Source organism: Lithobates pipiens, unplaced genomic scaffold, assembly GCF_037356315.1.
Source record: "Lithobates pipiens isolate NorthernLeopardFrog02 unplaced genomic scaffold, aLitPip1_a1.2 Scaffold_3, whole genome shotgun sequence".
In the NCBI taxonomy this organism is placed as follows: domain Eukaryota; kingdom Metazoa; phylum Chordata; class Amphibia; order Anura; family Ranidae; genus Lithobates; species Lithobates pipiens.
In genome coordinates, this window is record NW_027507790.1 from 220086015 (window position 1) to 220109067 (window position 23053).

The 23053-nt window shown below is 43.3% G+C and overlaps 1 protein-coding gene across 2 annotated transcripts in view; it reads left to right on the forward strand.

The window, feature by feature from the left end:
• C6 (complement C6) overlaps positions 1–23053 on the forward strand; it is a 214540-nt gene that overhangs the window by 950 nt on the left and 190537 nt on the right. The window contains exons 1-3 of one of the 2 annotated variants that reach the window (XM_077462804.1): positions 11920–12031; positions 15172–15326; positions 19165–19321. In XM_077462804.1, coding sequence (XP_077318930.1) covers positions 15184–15326; positions 19165–19321 — 300 coding nt within the window. In that variant the 5' untranslated portion in view covers positions 11920–12031; positions 15172–15183. Of the gene's footprint in view, positions 1–11919; positions 12032–15171; positions 15327–19164; positions 19322–23053 lie in introns of those variants that run through there. The other variant, XM_077462806.1, reaches the window with a different exon arrangement.

Here is a 23053-nt window from a genome sequence, read left to right on the forward strand (position 1 = left end):
ATAGGTGGCACTGATGAGGAGGCACTGATTGGCTGCTCTGATAATCAGGGCACTGATAATCAGTGCCCTGGTTATCAGTGTAGATGTCCCTTAAACACAAGCCGGTTATTGGCTCTCCTCTCTTCACGCATGAGGAAAGGAATGCCAATAACTGGCTTCTGTGTACATCATGATCAGCTGTGATTGAACACAGCTGATCACATGGTAAAGGGCTGCTGTGATTGTCTCTGTGGAAGAAAAGCATTTCTACAACATGATTTGGCCACTTGCCACTCTTCCATAAAGGGTAGATTTGTGGAGAGCACGACTAATAGTTGTTATGTGGACAGATTCTCCCATCTGAGCTGTGCATCTCTGCAGCTCCTCCAGAGTTACCATGGGCCTCTTGGCTGCTTCTCTGATTAATGCTCTCCTTGCCTGGTCTGTCAGTTTGGGTGGACGGCCATGTCTTGGTAGGTTTGCAGTTGTGCCATACGCTTTCCATTTTCAGAGGATGGATTGAACAGTGCTCCATGAGATGTTAAAAGCTTTAGACATTTTTTTGTAACCTAACCCTGCTTTAAACTTCTCCACAACCTTATCCCTGACCTGTCTGTTGTGTTTCTTGGCCTTCATGATGCTGTTTGTTTACTAAGGTTCTCTAACAAACCTCTGAGGGCTTCACAGAACAGCTGTATTTATACTGAGATTAAATTACACACAGGTGGATTCTATTTACTAATTAGGTGACTTCTGAAGGCAATTGGTTCCATTAGATTTTAGTTAGGGGTATCAGAGTAAAGGGGGCTGAATACAAATGTACACCACACTTTTCACTTATTTACTTGTAAAAAAAATGTGAATTTATCATTTTCCTTCCACTTCACAATTATGTGCCAATTTGTGTTGGTCTATCACATAAAATCCCAATAAAATACACTTATGTTTTTGGTTGTAACATGACAAAAATGTGGAAAATCCCAAGGGGTATGAATAGTTTTTCAAGACACTGTACATACAGTGGTGTGAAAAAGTGTTTGCCCTCTTCCTCATTTCCTGTTCCTTTGCATGTTTGTCACACTTAAGTGTTTCAGAACATCAAACCAATTTAAACAATAGTCAAGGACAACACAAGTAAACACAAAATGCAATTTGTAAATGAAGGTGTTTATTATTAAAGGTGAAAAAAAATCCAAACCATCATGGCCCTGTGTGAAAAAGTGATTGCCCCCCTTGTTAAAACATACTATAACTGTGGTTGTCCACACCTGAGTTTAATTTCTCTAGCCACACCCAGGCCTGATTATTGCCACACCTGTTCACAATCAAGGCATCACTTAAATAGGAGCTGCTTGACACAGTAAGGTCCACCAGAAGATCCTTAAAAGCTACACATCATGCCGAGACCCAAAGAAATTCCCAAACAATTGAGAAAGAAAGTAATTGAGATCTATCAGTCTGGAAAGGGTTATAAAGCCATTTCCAAAGCTTTGGGAATCCAGCGAACCACAGTGAGAGCCATTATCCACAAATGGCGAAGACATGGAACAGTGGTGAACCTTCCCAGGAGTGGCCGCCCAAAATTACCCCAAGAGCGCAGCGACGACTCATCCAAGAGGTCACAAAAGACCCCACAACAACGTCCAAGGAACTGCAGGCCTCACTTGCCTCAGTTAAGGTCAGCGTTCATGCCTCCACCATCAGGAAAAGACTGGGCAAAAATGGCCTGCATGGCAGAGTTCCAAGGAGAAAACCACTGCTGAGCAAAAAGAACATCAAAGCTCGTCTCAATTTCTCCACAACACATCTTGATGATCCCCAAGACTTTTGGGACAACATTCTGTGGACCGATGAGACAAAAGTGGAACTCTTTGGAAGGTGTGTGTCCAAGTATATCTGGCGTAGAAGGAACACTGCATTTCATAAAAAGAATATTATACCAGCAGTAAAATATGGTGGTGGTAGTGTGATGGTCTGGGGCTGTTTTGCTGCTTCAGGACCTGGAAGACTTGCCGTGATAAAAGGAACTATGAATTCTGCTGTCTACCAAGAGATCCTGAAGGAGAATGTCCGACCATCTGTTCGTGTACTCAAGCTGAAACGAACTTGGGTTCTGCAGCAGGACAATGATCCTAAACACACCAGCAAGTCCACCACCGAATGGCTGAAGAAAAACAAAATGAAGACTTTGGAGTGGCCTAGCCAAAGACCTGACCTGAATCCTATTGAGATGTTGTGGTATGACCTTAAAAAGGCCGTTCATGCTCGAAAACCCTCTAATGTAACTGAATTAGGACAATTCTGCAAAGATGAGTGGGCCAAAATTCCTCCAGGACGCTGTAAAAGCCTCATAGCACGTTATCGCAAACGCTTGGTTGCAGTTGTTGCTGCTAAGGGTGGCCCAACCAGTTATTAGGTTTAGGGGGCAATCACTTTTTCACACAGGGCCATGATGGTTTGGATTTTTTTTCACCTTTAATAATAAACACCTTCATTTACAAATTGCATTTTGTGTTTACTTGTGTTGTCCTTGACTATTGTTTAAATTGGTTTGATGTTCCGAAACACTTAAGTGTGACAAACATGCATAGGAACAGGAAATGAGGAAGGGGGCAAACACTTTTTCACACCACTGTATACCCAGTAAAGTGACTGGCCTCAGGTGATACACAGAGATAAAACAAATCTTCCTACATGAGTTGTACCTGTTTGTCTGCAGTCTTCTCTATAGGCATTCAAATTGCTGAACTTACACAGCTTTTCCGAGCTGTCAGAAAAAAAGGGTGCAGAGAGCTGAAGTTACACTCTGCAGAGGTCGGTCAGTAAGGACAGCTCTGAGAGCTTATTGGAGGGAAGGGACACCTCCCCCCCCCCCCACACACACACACACACACACACATACACATACACACACACCGCACACAGCAAAAGAGCTGAGGCTGTCAATCACAGACTGTGCCCTCCCCTGTCACCTTATTTCTTTTGGTGTCAGAAAAACTCACCAAAGTGATTCCTGCTGACAGCAAAAGTGAAAACTGACACTTTGTGCTCTTACTTGAGACAAGTACACACTATAGAAGGGTATGCTTTGCTTATATTTCAAGTCTGAAGTTTACAACCACTCACTAAGAGAATAATGAAGGCAAATGCCCAATAAATGTAGCCAATGCAACTATATGATCCCCATTTTTTTCTTGAAATCACTTCCCATCCCTACAGGAGGTGATAAATAAAATCTCTTTAACCAGCTGTACTCATAAGTTTGGCATCATTTTTTTTCAGCTGGTGATTGGCTATTTAACAAAAGTGATATGAAAGTGCGAAGGAAGTCCCCTTCTCTCCATCTCCATCCGTGGTGGTTCCTGGGCTCTCCCGTTCCTTCAGGACCACAGTAAACCTACTGTCAGGAACTGTGTCATTTCTGGTTTCACCTGCTGGTGGCACTATTACGTTCTGGACCAAAAGGTGTAATTCCAGCGCCCACCAGCGGGTGTCTCCCTGCTTGGACTTCAGACGTGCCATCAAGCACAGCTGTCATGGGTCTGCTGGACTATATAGACCCGCCCTGAACTATGCTCAGTGCTTCAGAATTCCTCTGCTAGCCCTTGTTCCTGCCAGTATCTGCTCTTGTTCCAGTTTGTTCCAGCACCCCATTTGTTATCCTGTCATCCAGTCCTGTTCCCTGTTCCCTTCTCCTTGGTCTGCTTCCTTATCCCTGGTTTCTGTCCCCGTGTTGCTTTTGTCCCTGCTTTATTATTTCTTGTTTCCTTGCTTGTGTATTATATTAGTTAGATAGTTTGGTGGTTTTGAGGTTTGTCTTGTATTTTCTTTGCTTGCTTATGGTTGCTGTTTATTGGTGGTGCACGTGTGTCCTTATCTTTAATAAATAAATATATATATTTTTCCTTTTACTTGTTGTCCCTATTCCTTGGTGCAGCCCAGCGATCTGACTACCTGCTTGGATGTTTATGTATAACATCTGTGACACCTACTCAATACTTGGATCCAGAGGAGATTGAGGAATATTTATTCCCCAATCTCTTCTGTCACTAATAAACCCAGAAGAGACAAGGATTCCTTCACTTCCAGGTTGAGAGTTGTCACTCCCTAAGTACTCTAGTTTGGAAAGCAGCTAATAAGGCATTATCTGTGCTTGATTAGCTGAGATCAGTGGAGATTGGCAATCTAATAGGCCCTTCATATCTCCATAAAGATGACTTCTTACCTGACAAAAGCTATCACAAAGGGACTTGTTAGGGCCATAATTCACAACTCTCATTAACTCTAAATTGATAACCTGTAAAGGATTTTAACCACTTGCTTACTGGGTACTTAAACCCCCCTCAGTCCCAGACCAATTTTCAGCTTTCAGCGCTGATGCACTTTGAATGACAATTGCGCGGGCATACAACACTGTACCCAAATGAAATTTTTATCATTTTTTTCCCACAAATAGAGCTTTCTTTTGGTGGTATTTAATTACAGCTGGGAGTTTTATTTTTTGCTAAACAAACAAAAAAAGATGCAAAAAAAAAAAACATGTTTAATAGTTTGTTATAAAATTTTGCAAACAGGTCATTTTTCTCCTTCATTGAAGTGCGCTGATGAGGCGGCACTGATAGGCTGCATTGGTGGGCACTGATAGGCATAGTTAAGGCGGCACTAATAGGCACAGATAAGGCGGCATCGATGGGCACAGATAAGGTGGCACTGATGGGCAAAGATGGGCACAGATAAGATGGCACGGATGGGTGGCACAGATGGGTGGCACAGATGGGTGGCACTAAGGGGCACTGATAGGTACCACTGATAGGTGGCACTGCTGGGCACTGATGGGCGGCACTGCTGGGCACTGGTTGATGACACTGATGGGCACGGATATGTGGCACTGGGGTGCAGCACCTTTGTTGAGGCAGATTGTGGGCACTGCTGGGTGGCACTGTGGGCACTGCTGGGTGGCACTGCTGGGTGGCACTGTGGGCACTGCTGGGTGGCACTGTGGGCACTGCTGGGTGGCACTGACAGGGGGGCACCTATTTTTTTATCATCTTTATTGATGAGGGGGCAGGTGGGCACTGGCAGGGGGCAGGTGGGCACTGGCAGGGCTGGCCGTGATCGGGACTGATGTTCCGATCACGGCCGCCGGTGATCGGCTTTTTTTAATAATAGCCGATTTAATAATAGCCGATTACCGGCTCCGTTATATCACATGATCAGCTGTCATTGGCTGACAGCTGATCACGTGATAAAGGGTCGGGATCGACCCCTTGCTCTGATCAGTGATCAGGCGAGTCTCATAGGCCTCGCGTGCACGGGACTACGTTAATAGACGTAGTCCCGGAAAAGGAGATCCGCGCTGTAGCCGTCATTCAGCTATAGCGCGGGTCCCAAGTGGTTAAACATCAATGAAAATTTGCAGGTACCCTAGATTTTGCATTTGAAAAGAACAACTGCGCAAATATCGAGCAGCATAAAAAATTGCAACGCCCACTATTTTATTCTCCAGGGCCTCTGGTTTAATGTTTGTGGCTTCTAAGTAATTTCTACCAAAAAATTCTGATTATATAATTAATGTGAAAAATTAAAAAGTTGCCCTAGATGTAAAGTGGTTAAAGAGGATACAGACCAAAAAAAAAAAAAAAAAAACTTACAGGGTTTCTAACTTTTCACTACTCTATCCATTTAAAGAAAAGTCAGTTTTAGCAGAAGTTGGGCCATTTCTAATTTTCTATTATTTCCTAAATCTCATTCATAACCTATTTTGTTCATTTTTATTTATCTAAATTGTACTGAAAAAAAATCTCAGTGAAGTTGAAACAAAATCTCCATCAGGTCACAGAGAAACACATGAATATTATAGAATGGAGAAAGTTCAAATGGTCTATAAAACAATGAGATTTCACAAGTAATTACCAGTCTGGCACCCCCGCCTACTGCGAAACATTACCGCGATCTAATGTATTCATTAATTATACTTAGGAACACCTTTTCATTTCTTAGACATTCCTGAAATATGAATCTGAAAAGGTTAACAGCTCATGAGGACAATTAAGTCTTTTCACTCCATCATGTCAAAGTAGCAGTGTGGTCCCCTCATGTCGTTCACTGTTATTCCCAAGTTGCCTAGCAACCACATCGCTCCGTCTGCTCGCACACCAGGCAAGGACATGATCTGACACTGCGATATGCAACAATTTTAAGGCATTTTAAAAGCTTAGCTAATTCACTGTTTACCTGGAACAAATGTAGGCATGCATACAATATGTTTGCAACAGTCAAAGTCTTTATAACAAAGAGGCAAGGCCAGGGGCAAGGGTACCTTGGAAGCTGGAATTCCACTTTTCTGTAAAGTGTCAGCATAAGAAAATGGCGTTCTCATCGCAACTGTTTTCCTTCTAGTTATTTGCACATCCACATAGCTGTCAAATATCATCTTGCTTTATTATTATTTCTAATTTATTTTATTTTTTTATTTTTTTGTTAAAGCCAAACTACAGACAAATGGCTAAATACACAAACAAAGGATTTTTATTTCTGACCATCCCATCCTGAGATTTACACAGCCCTGCCAGAAAGCATAGCCAGCCTGGTGGCCTTACTTTGTTCTACTGAAGTTATGCAATACAAGTGGATCACCTCCCCTGCATGTGGTTGGACAGTGAAAGAGCAGCAGACTGAACAGTTTTTCTCTCTACTCATACTGCTCTCTTATGCTGTCAGCAAAAATGCATGCAACATACTGTATATGATTAGCTGCTAGTGCTTCTCCTTCTTCTCGCTTTCTGAGCTCTGCTGCTCAGAGGGTTAGATGAGACTGATTCCAAGCCAGATTCACAGATCGGGGTAAAGGGCCAATCAAAGCGGCCGTTTACCATGTGATTAGTTGTGTCCAATCGCAGCTGATCACATGTAATTGGACTTGCCCGATTATCAGCATTCCTTTCCTTTAGTGATGTGTCTGTGGGAGTAAAGGAGAGCAATTAACTGGCAAGGCTGTCAGGACATCATTTACACTGATAATCAGGGCTCTGACCATCAGTGCCCTAATTATTACTTCAGCTTCATCAATACAGCCTATCAGTGCCCATCAGACTTGCCTATTAGTGCCTCCTTATCAGTGCCCATCAGTGTCACTTACCAGTGCCCATAAGTGCTGCCTATCAGTGCCCATCACTGCCACCTATTAGCGCCTCCTTATCAGTGCCCATCAATGTCACCTACAAGTGCCCATCAGTGCTGCCTATCAGTGTCCATCGGTGCCGCCTATTAGTGCCTCCTTATCAGTACCCAAAAGTGTCGCCTATCAGTGCCCATCAGTGCTGCCTATCAGTGCCCATCAGTGCCACCTATTAGTGCCTCCTAATCAGTGCCCATCAGTGTCACGTACCAGGGCCCATCAGTGCTGCCTATCAGTGTCCATCAGTGCCGCCTATTAGTGCCTCCTTATCAGTACCCAAAAGTGTCGCCTATCAGTGCACATCAGTGCTGCCTATCAGTGCGCATCAGTGCTGCTTATCACAGTGCCCATCAGTGCCACCTCATCAGTGCCAATCAGTGTAGCCTATCAGTGCCCATCAGTGCCGCCTATCAGAGCCTCCTTATCAGTGCCCATCAGTGCCACCTATAAGTACCCATCAGTGCTGCCTATCAGTGCCTATCAGTGCTGCCTCATTAGTGGCAACCAGTGCAGCCTATTAGTGCCCATCAGTGAAGAAGAAAATTTACTTATTTGCAGAAACTAAGAAATACTCAAAATTATTGTTTTTTAAAGTGGGGTTCCACCCTAAAGTGGAACTTTCCGCTGATCGGAACCCCCCCCCCCCCCTCCGGTGTCACAATTGGCACCTTTCAGGGGGGAGGGGGGTGCAGATACCTGTCAAAGACAGGTATTTACACCCACTTCCGGGCATAGACTCCCACGGGAGTCTATGCCTCTTCCTGTCCCTGCGGACACGGGTCCCAGAGACAGCGCGGACAATTCCTATTGTGCTACGCGACTCGCGCATGCGCAGTAGGGAACCGGGAAGTGAAGCCACAGCACTTCACTTCCTGATTCCCTCACCTAGAATGGTGGCGGCAGCAGCCGAGAGCCAAGCGATCGATCGGCCTCGGCTGCCTGCATCGCTGGACCCCGGGACAGGTGAGTGTCCATTTATTAAAAGTCAGCAGCTGCAGTATTTGTAGCTGCTGGCTTTTAATATTTTTTTCCACAGTGCAATCCCGCTTTAAGTTTGTTTAGCAAAAAAATAAAAACCCAATGGTGGTTAAATACCACCAAATGAAAGCTCTATTTGGTAAAAAAAAATGATAAAATATGTATTTGGGTACATGTTGTATGATCTTGCAATTGTCGGTCAAAATGTGACAGCGCCGAAAGCTGAAAATTTGCCTGGTCAGGAAGGAGGTGAAAGTGCCCAGTAGGCAAGTGGTTAAATATAAAGTTGAACTAAAATGTAATAAATGAAGAACAGTATGAAGAAGTGAGTTTGCCTGATAGGTGTAATTTCCACAAACTCTCAAGTGAGGGCCCCATTAAACAGATGATCAGGGCCAGAAAACATAGGAAACGGCTTGCCTGATAAATGCCTGGCAAGCCGCAAATATTTACTGGAACTGTTAGGAAATACTGCTGACCAGTGACGGAATACAGGAATTCACAGGACGGGAGGTTTAGGACAGTTCAAGTAAACAAGACAGATAAGGGGAAGATAAATCTATGAGGTTTGTATGGGACAATGTCAGCAACATTTTAGAAAGGCAGGATGTGTATCTCTGTGTGCGCCCCAAGCTATTAGTATTATTATATGTATGACATTGTAACACTCTCCTCTGTAGACAGAAATGGTAAAATGTTGTAGACAGTGGTAATATATACAGATACAGGCAGTCCCTGGGTTACAAACAAGATAGTAAGAAGACATAACTGCAAAAATAAAAATCTCCCTGCAAATAAATGTCATAATGTGCTAGTATGCATCGCACGCTAGCATATTATGAAAGGCTTACCTGAAAATTAAGCCCTCCAGCCGAGTGCTGTTACCCCTGACAGGTCTTCCATCTTCACCCGGTCTTCCTTCCAGGTTCGCAGGCTGCCACCATTTGTCTGGCTGAGCAGCAATGACGTCACTCCTGCCCCCCCACCCATGCACGGGAGTCACATCTGCGTCTTTCTTTATGGACGACACGCCATCTGTTGGGAGTGCAGTGCGCATGCACCAGTGACATAGTAAATATCTCCTAAACAGTGCACGTTTTGGAGATATTTACTGTACCTACAGGTGAGCCTTATTAAAGGCCTACCTGTGGGTATAAATTTAAAAAAGCCTTTACTATCCCTTTAAGTTGAATTTGAATTTGTATGTAAGTCGGAACAGGTACATTTTGTAAGTGTAACTCCAGCCAAAAAAAATATTTTGGATTTTTTGGATAGCATAGGGAAGGGTTAACACCCCGGTAATGTTTGTTTTGCTGCCTGTGCCCCTGTTCAGAAGATATCACCTCACTTTCTGTCCCTATGACAATTGTATTTTGAACATTTTTGGGTTGTAGTGGAGACAAGGATTGTGATAAAGCTTGAGTGGGGACACGTTTTTTTCCCATAATAACTCTTACAGAAGTGAATTTCCCTTCCTAGGGGTAGATTTCCTCTGACTTCCTGTTGTCTCCCTCCGTTTGTATGTATGAATCATATGTACGTCAGATGTTTGGAACTCAGGGACTGCCTGTGCATAAACATTTAGAATTAAAGTAGATTTAATTTAATACAAGTGGTAGCTTTGATCACACAAAGGAAATAGATGCTGGCCAGCAATCCACGTCTGTCTTGTGCATGATAAAGACCATTGTTTATAATTGAAGGTCCCCTTTTTTTAATGTGACAATGCAAGACTTGTCCCCAAAACATTGGTCTTCACAACAGAAATACAGAGTGGAATCAAGATGTAAGGGACCAAGTAAAATGACACATAGACGATGGCAAGTGATTTTGATTGGGTTGAGCAACAAGATCCTTGTCTTTGCAAGGCTTGAACCCTCCCAACAGTTACTCCTTTAGGGTAACAGATTCAATAAGAGTATAACCTTGATCATAAAGCCACAGCAGGGCAAAGTCCAAACTCGTGAAGTCTGTATTCAATAAAAAAGGTAGATACATCCCATAAAAAATATATTTTTCTGATCCAATGAATAGACCAAGAGGACCGGAGTCGTAGAGTCTCTCCTTCTAGAGGCTTCAGAGGGAGGATTCCGGTGAAGTCGTGTTGGCCTGTTCATTGGATAACAAAGATATTTTGTATGCTGAGATTACCTTGTGTCCACCATCCGTGTTTTGATAGCGTTATATTTTTAATTCATGTGGTGGAGGTGTTTTTTACTTGAATAATTTTTGGTGGAATTTTTTCAGTAAAATCAATTATTTTTGTTATTACCAGCTGTTCCTTTTTGAAGAATCCTTTCTGGACTCTCTCCCTTTTCTATATTCAGTATAAACTAACCTGTGCCTTTTGGGATAGTAGATAATGGATAGAATGCGGGAGAGAAATGTGTCACAGTTCTGACCCAATCAGGTCGATTTTGGCAAGGGACTACCAATGTCGAACATGATCACTTTTTGAAAACGACCACCACAGATCACTTTTCAAAAGAGGGGCTATATGTGTGAATGAGCCCTAAGCCATTGTACACACGGTCGGAGATTCCGACTGAATGTGTCCTATCGGACCATTTTGTCCGATATTCCGACTGTGTGTGGTCTCCATCGGACTGTTTCCGTCGGAATATCCGACGGACCAAGTTTTCCAACTTGCCAGTAAAATTTTCTGACAAAATGCTCCTATTGGACATACTCCGATCATGTGTAGCCTACTCCGATGGACAAAGTGCCACGCATGCTCAGATCAAATTCCTAGACCAAAGCTATTGGCTACTAGCCTGAATGTAGTTCCGTCATAACGAAATAACATCATCACGTTATGTGCAATCGGATTTTTCATCACGTTATTTAAAATTGGATTTTCTGACAATTTAGTCCGACCGTGTGTATGCAACATCACTTCCGGACCTCTTCTGGAATTAATCCGTCGGAAATTCCTCTGACGGATTTGGTTGTCGGAATCTCCGACCGTGTGTACAAGGGCTTAGACAGCTTTCACTAGGACAATTTCACCTCTCCTCCTGTCCCTTGATTTCCTATAGCTTTCTTTACTGGAGACAATGATCACCAGGACCAATAGTGAAGCAAATCTCTCCAGCGGGGGAGGGCACAGACATTAATAAAAACCTGATAGAGGTGCTAACCCTTTACCGTTCCATCCAAAACTAGAAAGAAAATTTTGAGTTTTAAATACATTGTTGATTTTTAGTCTAGTGAAGCTGCCTTTCTCCTGCTAGGAGAAAAGTGTTTAGAGGAGCCCCAGTGTGCACGGGGCCTAAGCAGAATATGACTACAGAAAATCAAAATTCAACATGTTTGCAGGGTTGAAATATGAATGTGATCATTACATGCCAAATATCTAGACTAGTCATGTCACTTGTGACATAATGTATTTGTATGGTACATTATGAGTTGAGTTGAGTTGAGAGGAATCTTAACATAGCGCCGTCTTACCTCGAAGGGTATGGTAGGCAATGCAAAAGCATGCTACTTTAATGAGATGCATCATGGCAAACATTTGTCAGAAAAGCCTGTATGTCCATGCAAGCCTAGAAATTTACTTTATATCCTTAAAGAAGTAGATATCTAAAGTTGGAAAGACTATGGAAGCCACAAATATCATTTTTACCTGATTTATTGAGGACTGTCCCATCTGCGGTTGGCAGCAGACACCACCACCCCCCACCCGGTCATCTATAGTCTATAACCAGCTTGGATTTCACACACAGGCTCCTGATTTAAAAGATAATGGAACCAAACAATGGTTTTCAAAATACTCGATTTGCTTTTCAATGGATGAGGGGAGTGGAGGTTGGTATAAAATTAACCAAAGTAAATAAAACCCTGGACTTTTACTTTAAGGGAATCTACTCCACAGATAGCAGAGTCACAGGAGCCAAGGTAAGGGATGCCAACACAAAAATAACCTAAACACCTTTAAAAAACAATGAAAGTATTCATATATTAGTAGGCAGTAATATTATTGCTTAAATGTATGATGTATTACCAGTTCTCTAAACTGCCTTAAAGTATGTCTAACCTCTTCTGGATGACAGTTTGCTAAAACACTGTGTATCATAACCCGATGCTGTATGCTTTATGTCTTTCCATTACTAAGGACCATATTCACCCTTAGTTTATTGTTTTATGCATCTAAGCAAGGCTGATTTCCTCCAGCCTTTTTCAACCACTTCCTGTCTATTCACGCGCTCATCTGCATATGATTGCATTGTAGCAGATTCCTGATAGTGACAATGGTACAAGATGCTTCAGCAATATGTATTGGCAGGATCGATGGGGCTTCTTTTATACAAAAGATGAACAGAATGAAAGCAACCTTTCAAATTACATGAAGATTTAAAACTTATATGAGATGTAATGATTGTGATTGATTGTGATTGATGTAATGATGTGAATGATTTGATTTAATTAGGGTTTTCCACCAATTATGAAGCATGGTCAGGACTACAGCGAGTTTTTCTTTAAACCGCAAGTGCTCAACTTAAACACATTCTGTTCAGCCATTGTGTACGGTTTGTTGTTTATGAACATATAACAACATTTCTTTGGTGTCATACATGGATTGATACACTTTCTGATTAGAAGCATGTGCTGGAATGACAAGAAGAGTAGTGGATATTGATACATTTCCTTGATCAAGAAAAACTAAAAATCAGGGGTCTCAAACTGGCTGCCTTCCAGCTGTTGCAAAACTACAAGTCCCATGAGGCATTGCAAGACTGACAGTTACAAGCATGACTTCCACTGGCAGAGGCATGATGGGACTTTTATTTTTGCAACAGCCGGAGGGCCGCCAGTTTGAGACCCCTGTTCTAAATGCTTTGTATTTCAGGACTCTAAAAATACAGACAGCAGAATGTGAAACTATTGTTAAGTGTCTTTTGCTCAGGATTCTGAGGCATGGAATTTGTATTACTATTATTTTTTGTTATCACTCTTAATAACATGCATATCTTCTGTTAAATGCCTTGGGATTTTTTTTTCTAAATGTGTAGAGAGAAGGCAAATCATAATAAGCTTTATTGCAATTAACGTTTTTGCTCATAGTACATCCCGCACAGACTGTTCCTTCTGATGTGTTTTACTTTAAAGGGCTTAATTGCAGGACGTTAGTTTTTTCAGGGTGAAACACACTAGAACACTGGTGCCCCTTAATGGCTTTTGGCACTTTTTTGTGTATACCTTATATTACAATGTATAAACAGTGATCTCTATAGTCTTATATAATGTGTCTCAAGTCAAAGCTCCCAACTGTCCCTGATTTGGAGCAATGCCCCTTTGTCCCTCTTTCCTCCTCATTTGTCAGTCATTTTAGTCTGATCCATATAGTTGTATATAAAATTCACTTTTTATCTTTCAAAATGTGTTTCCCAGTGCTAAACCTTTCATCCAAATTCTAAATTGCTGCATTTGTAAATTTTAAAAGCCAATATAGGGGCGTGGCAGGGGGCATGTCTTATGCCTACACACATATGCTAGTAGGTGTCCCTCATTCCCATCTCAAAATGTTGAGAGGTGTGCTTAAAGTGGTGGGCCAGTGAAAAAAAGCAGCCCTTTGTGAATGGGGTGTGCTGTGTTGTGGGACACACACAGTTCCCACAACACACTGCGCCCCATTCACCAGAAGACAACACGAGGCGGAAAAGACCGAAGATCACCGCAAAATAGGACAATCTGCCTAGCAACAGCCATTTCTGGCAAGTGAAAAAAAATGTTTTGTTTTTTTTGGAGCCTTTTTATGCATTTTTTTTTTTTTTTAGGGTGGACCTCCCCTTTAAGTCTATGTTTCCTGAGGCATATTCCCAGTCTTCAACAACTCCTACAGCATGTTCACCCTCTCTGACAACTCCTAGAGCATATATACAGTCTCCAATCATCTCTTGTTGCATATTTGCAGTCTCCATGGCCGTAGATTTTTTTTTTCCTGTGAAAGTGGGAGTTAGCTATCTCAAATTGCAAGAGTGATGCAAGATAGTGCCCTTTGCCCTTTGATGTCACACGGTGACCCAGCTCCTTATGACGTCACAGTCCCAGCATGCCCCGGGACTTGACGTCATAAGGGGCGGAGCTGAGAAGTGTGGAGCGGAGAAGTCGGAAGAAGACCCCCGGAGCTGATTAATAAATTACTTTAAAAACCTGTGTTTTTTTTTATTATTGACATTTTTTTCCCCAGGTGAATGGGTAGGGGTACGATGTACCCCATACTCATTTACATAGGGTGGGGAGCCAGGATCTGGGGGCCCCCTTATTAAAGGGGGCTCCCGGATTCCGATAAGCCCCCTACCCGCAGACCCCCGGACAACCAATGGCCAGGGCTGTCGGGAAGAGGCCCTTGTCCTCATCAACATGGGGACAAGGTGCTTTGGGGTGGGGGGGCTGCAGGGCACCCCCCTTCCCCAAAGCACCCACCCCCCATGTTGAGGGCATGTGGCCTGGTGCGGCGCAGGAGGGGGGGTGCTCGCTCGTCCCCACCCCCTTTCCTGACCGCTCGGGCTGCGTGCTCGGATAAGGGTCTGGTATGGATTTGGGGGGGACCCCCACGCCGTTTTTACGGCTGATAGGTGTCCCTCATTCAGCTGATAGGTGTCCCTGATTTTGCCGATAGGTGTCCCTCATTCCCATCTCAAAAAGTTGGGAGGTATGATAAAGTGCAGGGGTTCAGTAGTAAGTTAGGCAGATTTCAGGGGTCAGTAGTAAGTGGAGCAGAGTTCAGGGGTCAGCAGCAGGTGATGCAGAGGACAGGTTTTTCCTAACAGTAGGAGGGGCTTGAAGGGAGATGATTAAACAGAATCTGTGCCTAGTCACTCAGTACACTGCACACATATGCCACAGTATTTGTACCCACACAAAATACTCCTACTTGCTAATTCATAAATAAAAGTCTCACAGATACACATAAACCTCAGAACAAAGGATCAAATTTAAAAGTAAACTTGAAACAATACTGAAGTATGAATTATAATGCTGAATAAGCTAAAGAAAATGCTGTAATTTATGTATTGCATATCTCTCATTTTCAGTGTTAATCGTTGATGGCGTCCAGGATCTGCCTCTTGAGTTTGCTTATAAGTTGCCTTGTAGCAGAGGCCTCTTCTTGCTTTTGTGAACATTACCCATGGGGCTCTTGGTCAGCATGTACCAGAACATGTGCTTATGGAACACAGAGGCGGTCTCGGTAAGTTCCGAATGGTTCATGTAACTGAAATCTACAGTCACTTACTAACCACCATAGCAATCAAGAGTAAAGCAAGTAATAAAGAGTTAGCTCTGTGCTATAAAATGTTACCTACTGTAAACGGCATAAACAGATTTTTAAAAGTTCCGACATTTTTGGCTAGATATGTAGGTCACAGCAGATGACTTCCAGGTGACATTAAAGGCCACAATGAGATGTCTCAATTCTCTTACATAGCTGTAATGATCTAGGCATATCCACCTGGGCTAGTTCTTTTTCTAGGGCACTAAGGAAAATTACTTGGGTGCCAATCACTTTTTTAGAACAAATCTAAACTTATTTATTGCTGACTGCAGAAGAGTTGTAAAGGCAGAAGGTTTTTGTATCCTATTACATTCTATGCATTAAGATAAAAAAAAAAACTTTCTGTGTGTAGCACCCCCCAATTACCTACCTGAGCTCCTTCTCTCTCCAGTGATGTCCACAATCCCCTCAGTCATCCAGTACATTCTTCCTGATTGGCTGAGACAGAGCAGGGGCGCCATTGGCTCCCTTGGCTGTCAATCAAAGTCACTCAGCCAATCAGGGGGGAGAGGGGAGGGGCAGGCCAGGGCTCCATGTCTGAATGGATACACAGAGCTCTGACTCGGCTTGGGTTCACCCTGTAGCAAGCTGCTGGCTGAGGGGCACTCAAAGGAGGGAGGGGCTAGGAGCAGCAATGAGGGACCCGAGAAGAAGAGGATCCGGGCTGCTCTGTGCAAAACCGACTGCACAGAGGAGGTAAGTATAAGCCCTTGTACACACGGTCGGAGATTCCGACGGAATGTGTCATATCGGACCGTTTTGTCGGATATTCTGACGGTGTGTGGTCTGCACTGGACTGTTTCCGTCGGAATATCCGACGGACCAAGTTTTCCAACTTGCGGGTAAAATTTTCAGACAAAATGCTCCTATCGGACGATCATGTGTAGCCTACTCCGACGGACAAAGTGCCACGCATGCTCAGATCAAATTCCTAGACCAAAGCTATTGGCTACTAGCCTGAACGTAGTCCCGTCTAACGAAATAACGTCATCACGTTATGTACAATCGGATTTTCCGACAACTTAGTCCGACCGTGTGTATGCAACATCACTTCCGGACCTCTTCCGGAATTAATCCGTTGGAATTACTCCAACAGATTTGGTAGTCGGAATCTCCGACCGTGTGTACAAGGGCTTACATGTTTGTTATTTAAAAAATAAAACAAGCCTTTACAATTACTATAAGCTACTAGGGGTCAAAGGTTCTTGGGGTATCTTGGTAGCAGTTTCCTAAAGCAAGACAGCTGAGAATAAACCCATGTTCAACTTCTCCCTCTGCTGGTCACTCATCACCTCTCTTCAACTGGAGAAAAGGCACAAGTGCTTCCTCTATGGTGAAGCACTTTTCATCATTTAGTAGGCCAGCATCCTGCACCAGAAAAAGGCATATGGGAGGAGGGCCTCAGTGGAAAGCCCTCAAATAATGCACAGCGAATGTCCGGTAACTCATCCTGGAAATTAAACTACACAAAAAACCCTAGCATACTAAAATGGAAAGACTCTGATTGTACCAATGGTTGTACAGGTAAAAATTTCTAAGACATGGAAATACGCATATATATCACAAACAAAAGGAAAAAATACAAAAAGCAAAATAATGCTTCTCTAAGTGTTGGTTCTCATCAACCCCACTGCAGTAGGGAATAAGAAACTTGCTGGAGCTTTGACGCAGTTTACGTTTCATGGGGCAGGGGATGCCATTGGGTCAGGAGAAGACAGTGATTTATGCTAGCGGCTATAGCAGCCGCTTACGATAATTGCAAGCGAATCTGGCAGGCTGGTTGTACCCAGGTCAATCGATCGATCAACTTGGTACATTAAGCCTGTCCATTAATGGTTTGAATCTTGGCCGGTTCCTGCTGAACCAGTCAAGATTCGAACCATGTATGGCCAGCCAGAGCAAGGGATACAGAACTCAGTACTCTGTCCCTATAGTCAGGAGCCCAGATAACTAAGAACCAGTGGTGGCTGGTGCTCAATATTTTGGGGAGGGGGTGCAGCAAACTGCTCATCCTCATCATTCAGGCTACTGCAATCTGCTGCTCTGGGCTGTGATGGTGCCCAGTGCAAGCTCTATGGAGCTGAGAAGGCGACGATCAGTCTTAGGGGGCCAATGCTGCTCCTGCTCCAGCTTGATGAGGTGCTGTTGCTTCTCCTCACAGCCGAAAAAGAAGTGAGTTCTGAGACCTGATTGGCTGGGTGTCCTAAGACAAGATTCCCTGGCCAATAGGGTATCAGGACCTGCTTCCTGATTGTCCAGGATTAGAAGCAGGAAGACATTAGGGAATATTTATTTTGCTAATGTCACACAACTGGGTGGGCTCAGGGCACAGTGCTCTGCGCCCCAAGCACCACCCTTTTTTGAAGCCAATTAGAGCCTCAGACTCTAATCATGTACTTAAAAAAAAATTGAAATCCATGCGTCCGGCGCCCCGCTTGAAGATTATGGGCACTAGGTCAAGCTTATAGCAGCGATTGGCTGGGCTAATAAGTAGGGATGGTCCGGTTCACACTAGAACATACCGAACAGCCAAAAAATTTGGCAGAACACATGACCATGTTAAAGTCTATGGGACACTAACATGAATAATCAAAAGTGCTAATTTTAAAGGCTTATATGCAAGTTATTGTCATAAAAAGTGTTTGGGGAGCCGGGTCCTGTCCCAGGAGACATGTATCAATGCAAAAAAAAAGTTTTAAAAAAGGCCGCTTTTCCGGGACCAGTGATTTTAATAATGATTAAAGTGAAACAATAAAAGTGAAATATTCCTTTAAATTTCATACCTGGGAGTGTCTATAGTATGCCTGTAAAGTGGCACCTTTTTCCCATGTGTAGAACAGTCCCTATACAAAATGAAATTTCTAAAGGAAAAAAAGTAATTTAAAACTACTCGCAGCTATAATGAATTGTCTATGGGAGAAATCAAAAGTGCTAATTTTAAAAGCTTATATGCAAGTTATTGTCATAAAAAGTGTTTGGGGAGCCGGGCCCTGTCCCAGGAGACATGTATCAATGCAAAAAAAAAAGGATGTTTTTTCGGGGGCAGTTATTTTAATAATGCTTTAAGTGAAACAATAAAAGTGAAACATTCCTTTAAATTTCGTACCTAGGGTGTCTATAGTATGCCTGTAAAGTGGAGTGTTTTTCCCATGTTTAGAACAGTCCTGCAGTCCAGGCTCCCTACTCCCGAAAAATGTGAATCCAGCCTTAGTCAATCTTTTGACTAAAATGCCATTTTAGGTTTAGTCATATTTTATTCATCTGAATTGTTTTAGTTTTAGTCATATTTTAGTAGACGAAAATATTTTTGTAGACAAAATGAACACCACTGAGAAAGGCCTTTTTTCCCCTTTAGTAGCTCTGCACACATCCATAGCAAGATCAGGGATACCCAACAATTGTGTATGCTCAAATTATCATGTGTGGGTTTGTCTATAAACGCATTCCAGGAAATTCTAGCTCTGTTTGTGTTACAATTGATAAATTTAATTAGTTTACTGCTTCCGCCTTATATTATTAGTGCTATGCTTTTCCCATTGAAACAATTTAGTTCCTACTGACCTCCCCTGGCCCCACCACAATAACTTCAGATTCACCTCCTCTGTCCCACTACACAACAACAGTACCCACCACCCCCTAAAATAGTATTTATATACCAAAAATAATAAAATATTCTTATATCATATATGGTTATAAAAAATTACATATGTGTTTGCAACAAAGCAATTTATTAATAAGATGCTTTTGGTTACAGAAATATAGTCTATGATGAGCACTACAGGAACAATAATTGCGATCAAATTTGCACAAAACATGAAAGCCGATCTTGTAACGAAGAACCGTGTGCCATCAATTGTCGACTTGGTGACTTTGGACCTTGGTCTGATTGTGACCCATGTCTCAAAAAGCAGGTATGGCCCGTGCAAAGATCTACATCTTAAAAGAGAAGCATGGCTTTCCTTTTTTTTGTATATTCATACCTTTCTAGGTGGATGCAGCATCAGACCGATACTGCAGCTGTCTCCCGCCCACCATGCACTATACATACAGTTCTGCCGCCCCCTCCCATATACCATCCATCCATATAGTTCTCTCTCTCCTTCTCATACACCATCCATATATACAGTCCCCCCCATATATACAGTCCCCCCATATATGCAGTTCTCCTCCCATATATACCGTTTCCCCCATGCACCATTTATATATACAGTCCCCCATATATACAGCCCCCCGTATATACATTTCTCCTCCCATATATACAGTTCTCCCCCATACACCCTCCATATATACAGTCCCCCCATATATACAGTTCCCCCCATGCACCATCCATAGATACATTCCCCCCATACACCATCCATATATACAGTTCCCCCCATACACCATCCATATATACAGCCCCACATACACCATCCATATATACAGTCCCCCCCATATATACAGTTCTCCCCCCATATATACAGTCCCCCCATGCAGCATCCATAGATACAGATACAGACACAGATACATATATACAGCCCCCCTATACACCATCCATATATTAAATCCCCCATATATACAGTCCCCCCATACACCATCCATATATACAGTTCCTCCTCCATACACCATCCATATATACAGTCCCCCCATATATACAGTTCTCCCCCCATACACCATGTATACAGTCCCACCATATATACAGTCCCCCATATATACAGTTCTCCTCCCATATATACAGTCCCCCCATGCACCAGCCATATATACAGCCCCCCCCATATATACAGCCCCCCCATATATATATACAGTTCTCCTCCCATATATACAGTTCCCCCATACACCATCCATACAGTGGTGTGAAAAAGTGTTTGCCCCCTTCCTCATTTCCTGTTCCTTTGCATGTTTGTCACACTTAAGTGTTTCGGAACATCAAACCAATTTAAACAATAGTCAAGGACAACACAAGTAAACACAAAATGCAATTTGTAAATGAAGGTGTTTATTATTAAAGGTGAAAAAAAATCCAAACCATCATGGCCCTGTGTGAAAAAGTGATTGCCCCCTAAACCTAATAACTGGTTGGGCCACCCTTAGCAGCAACAACTGCAACCAAGCGTTTGCGATAACGTGCAATGAGGCTTTTACAGCGTCCTGGAGGAATTTTGGCCCACTCATCTTTGCAGAATTGTCCTAATTCAGTTACATTAGAGGGTTTTCGAGCATGAACGGCCTTTTTAAGGTCATACCACAACATCTCAATAGGATTCAGGTCAGGACTTTGGCTAGGCCACTCCAAAGTCTTCATTTTGTTTTTCTTCAGCCATTCGGTGGTGGACTTGCTGGTGTGTTTAGGATCATTGTCCTGCTGCAGAACCCAAGTTCGTTTCAGCTTGAGTACACGAACAGATGGTCGGACATTCTCCTTCAGGATCTCTTGGTAGACAGCAGAATTCATAGTTCCTTTTATCACGGCAAGTCTTCCAGGTCCTGAAGCAGCAAAACAGCCCCAGACCATCACACTACCACCACCATATTTTACTGTTGGTATAATGTTCTTTTTATGAAATGCAGTGTTCCTTCTACGCCAGATATACTTGGACACACACCTTCCAAAGAGTTCCACTTTTGTCTCATCGGTCCACAGAATGTTGTCCCAAAAGTCTTGGGGATCATCAAGATGTGTTGTGGAGAAATTGAGACGAGCTTTGATGTTCTTTTTGCTCAGCAGTGGTTTTCTCCTTGGAACTCTGCCATGCAGGCCATTTTTGCCCAGTCTTTTCCTGATGGTGGAGGCATGAACGCTGACCTTAACTGAGGCAAGTGAGGCCTGCAGTTCCTTGGACGTTGTTGTGGGGTATTTTGTGACCTCTTGGATGAGTCGTCGCTGCGCTCTTGGGGTAATTTTGGGCGGCCGGCCACTCCTGGGAAGGTTCACCACTGTTCCATGTCTTCGCCATTTGTGGATAATGGCTCTCACTGTGGTTCGCTGGATTCCCAAAGCTTTGGAAATGGCTTTATAACCCTTTCCAGACTGATAGATCTCAATTACTTTCTTTCTCAATTGTTCCTGAATTTCTTTGGGTCTCGGCATGATGTGTAGCTTTTAAGGATCTTCTGGTGGACCTTACTGTGTCAAGCAGCTCCTATTTAAGTGATGCCTTGATTGTGAACAGGTGTGGCAATAATCAGGCCTGGGTGTGGCTATAGAAATTGAACTCAGGTGTGGACAACCACGGTTATAGTATGTTTTAACAAGGGGGGCAATCACTTTTTCACACAGGGCCATGATGGTTTGGATTTTTTTTCACCTTTATTAATAAACACCTTTATTTACAAATTGCATTTTGTGTTTACTTGTGTTGTCCTTGACTATTGTTTAAATTGGTTTGATGTTCCGAAACACTTAAGTGTGACAAACATGCAAAGGAACAGGAAATGAGGAAGGGGGCAAAAACTTTTTCACACCACTGTATATACAGTCCTCCCCCATTTATACAGTCCCCCCATGTATACAGCTCTCCCCACATATATACAGTCCTCCCCCATATATACAGTCCCCCCATATATACAGTTCTCCCCACATATACACAGTCCCCCCCATACACCATCCATATATACAGTCATCCCCGTGGACCATCCATATATACAGCCCCCCTATACCCCATCCATATATTAAATCCCCCATATATACAGTCACCCCCATACACCATCCATATATACAGTTCCCCCCATACACCATCCATATATACAGTCCCCCCCATATATTCAGTTCACCCCCATACACCATATATACTGTACGGTCCCCCCCATATGTACAGTGCTCCCCCCATACACCATCCATATTTACAGCCCCCCCCACATATACAGTTCTCCCCCCCATACACCATCCATATATACAGTCCCCCCATATATACAGTCCCCCCATACTCCCTCCATATATACAGTTTTCCACCCCCCATACACCATTCATATATACAGTTTTCACACTCCCGTATACCCTCCATATATACAGTTCTCCAACCCCCCACCCCCATACACCATCCATATATACAGTTCTCCACCCCCCATATACCATCCATATATACTGTTCTCCACCCCCCATTCACTGTCCATATATACAGTTCTCACCCCCCATACACCCTCCATATATGCAGTTCTCCACCCCCCATACACCATCCATATATACAGTTCTCACCAGGTGACACCGTCCACTGCCTTTCTGACACCATCCTCTGCCCTACTGACACCATCCTCTGCCCTACTGACACCGTCCTCTGCCCTACTGACACCGTCCACTGCCTTACTGACACCATCCTCTGCTCTACTGACACCGTCCACTGCCTTACTGACACCATGCTCTGCCCTACTGACACCGTCCACTGCTCTACTGACACCATCCACTGCTCTGCTGACACCATCCACTGCTCTACTGACACCATCCACTGCCCTACTGACACCGTCCACTGGTCTACTTTCATAATCCACTGCCCTACTTACACCGTCCACTGCCCTAATGATGCCATCCACTGCTCTACTTTCACCATCCACTGATCTTCTGACACCGACCACTGCTCTACTGGCTGACAGTGTCCGCTTAAGGTAGGCTATGTTCATATTTTAACTGACATTTCTTTTATTAATTGAATCAGATTTTATGGGTACCCCCCCCC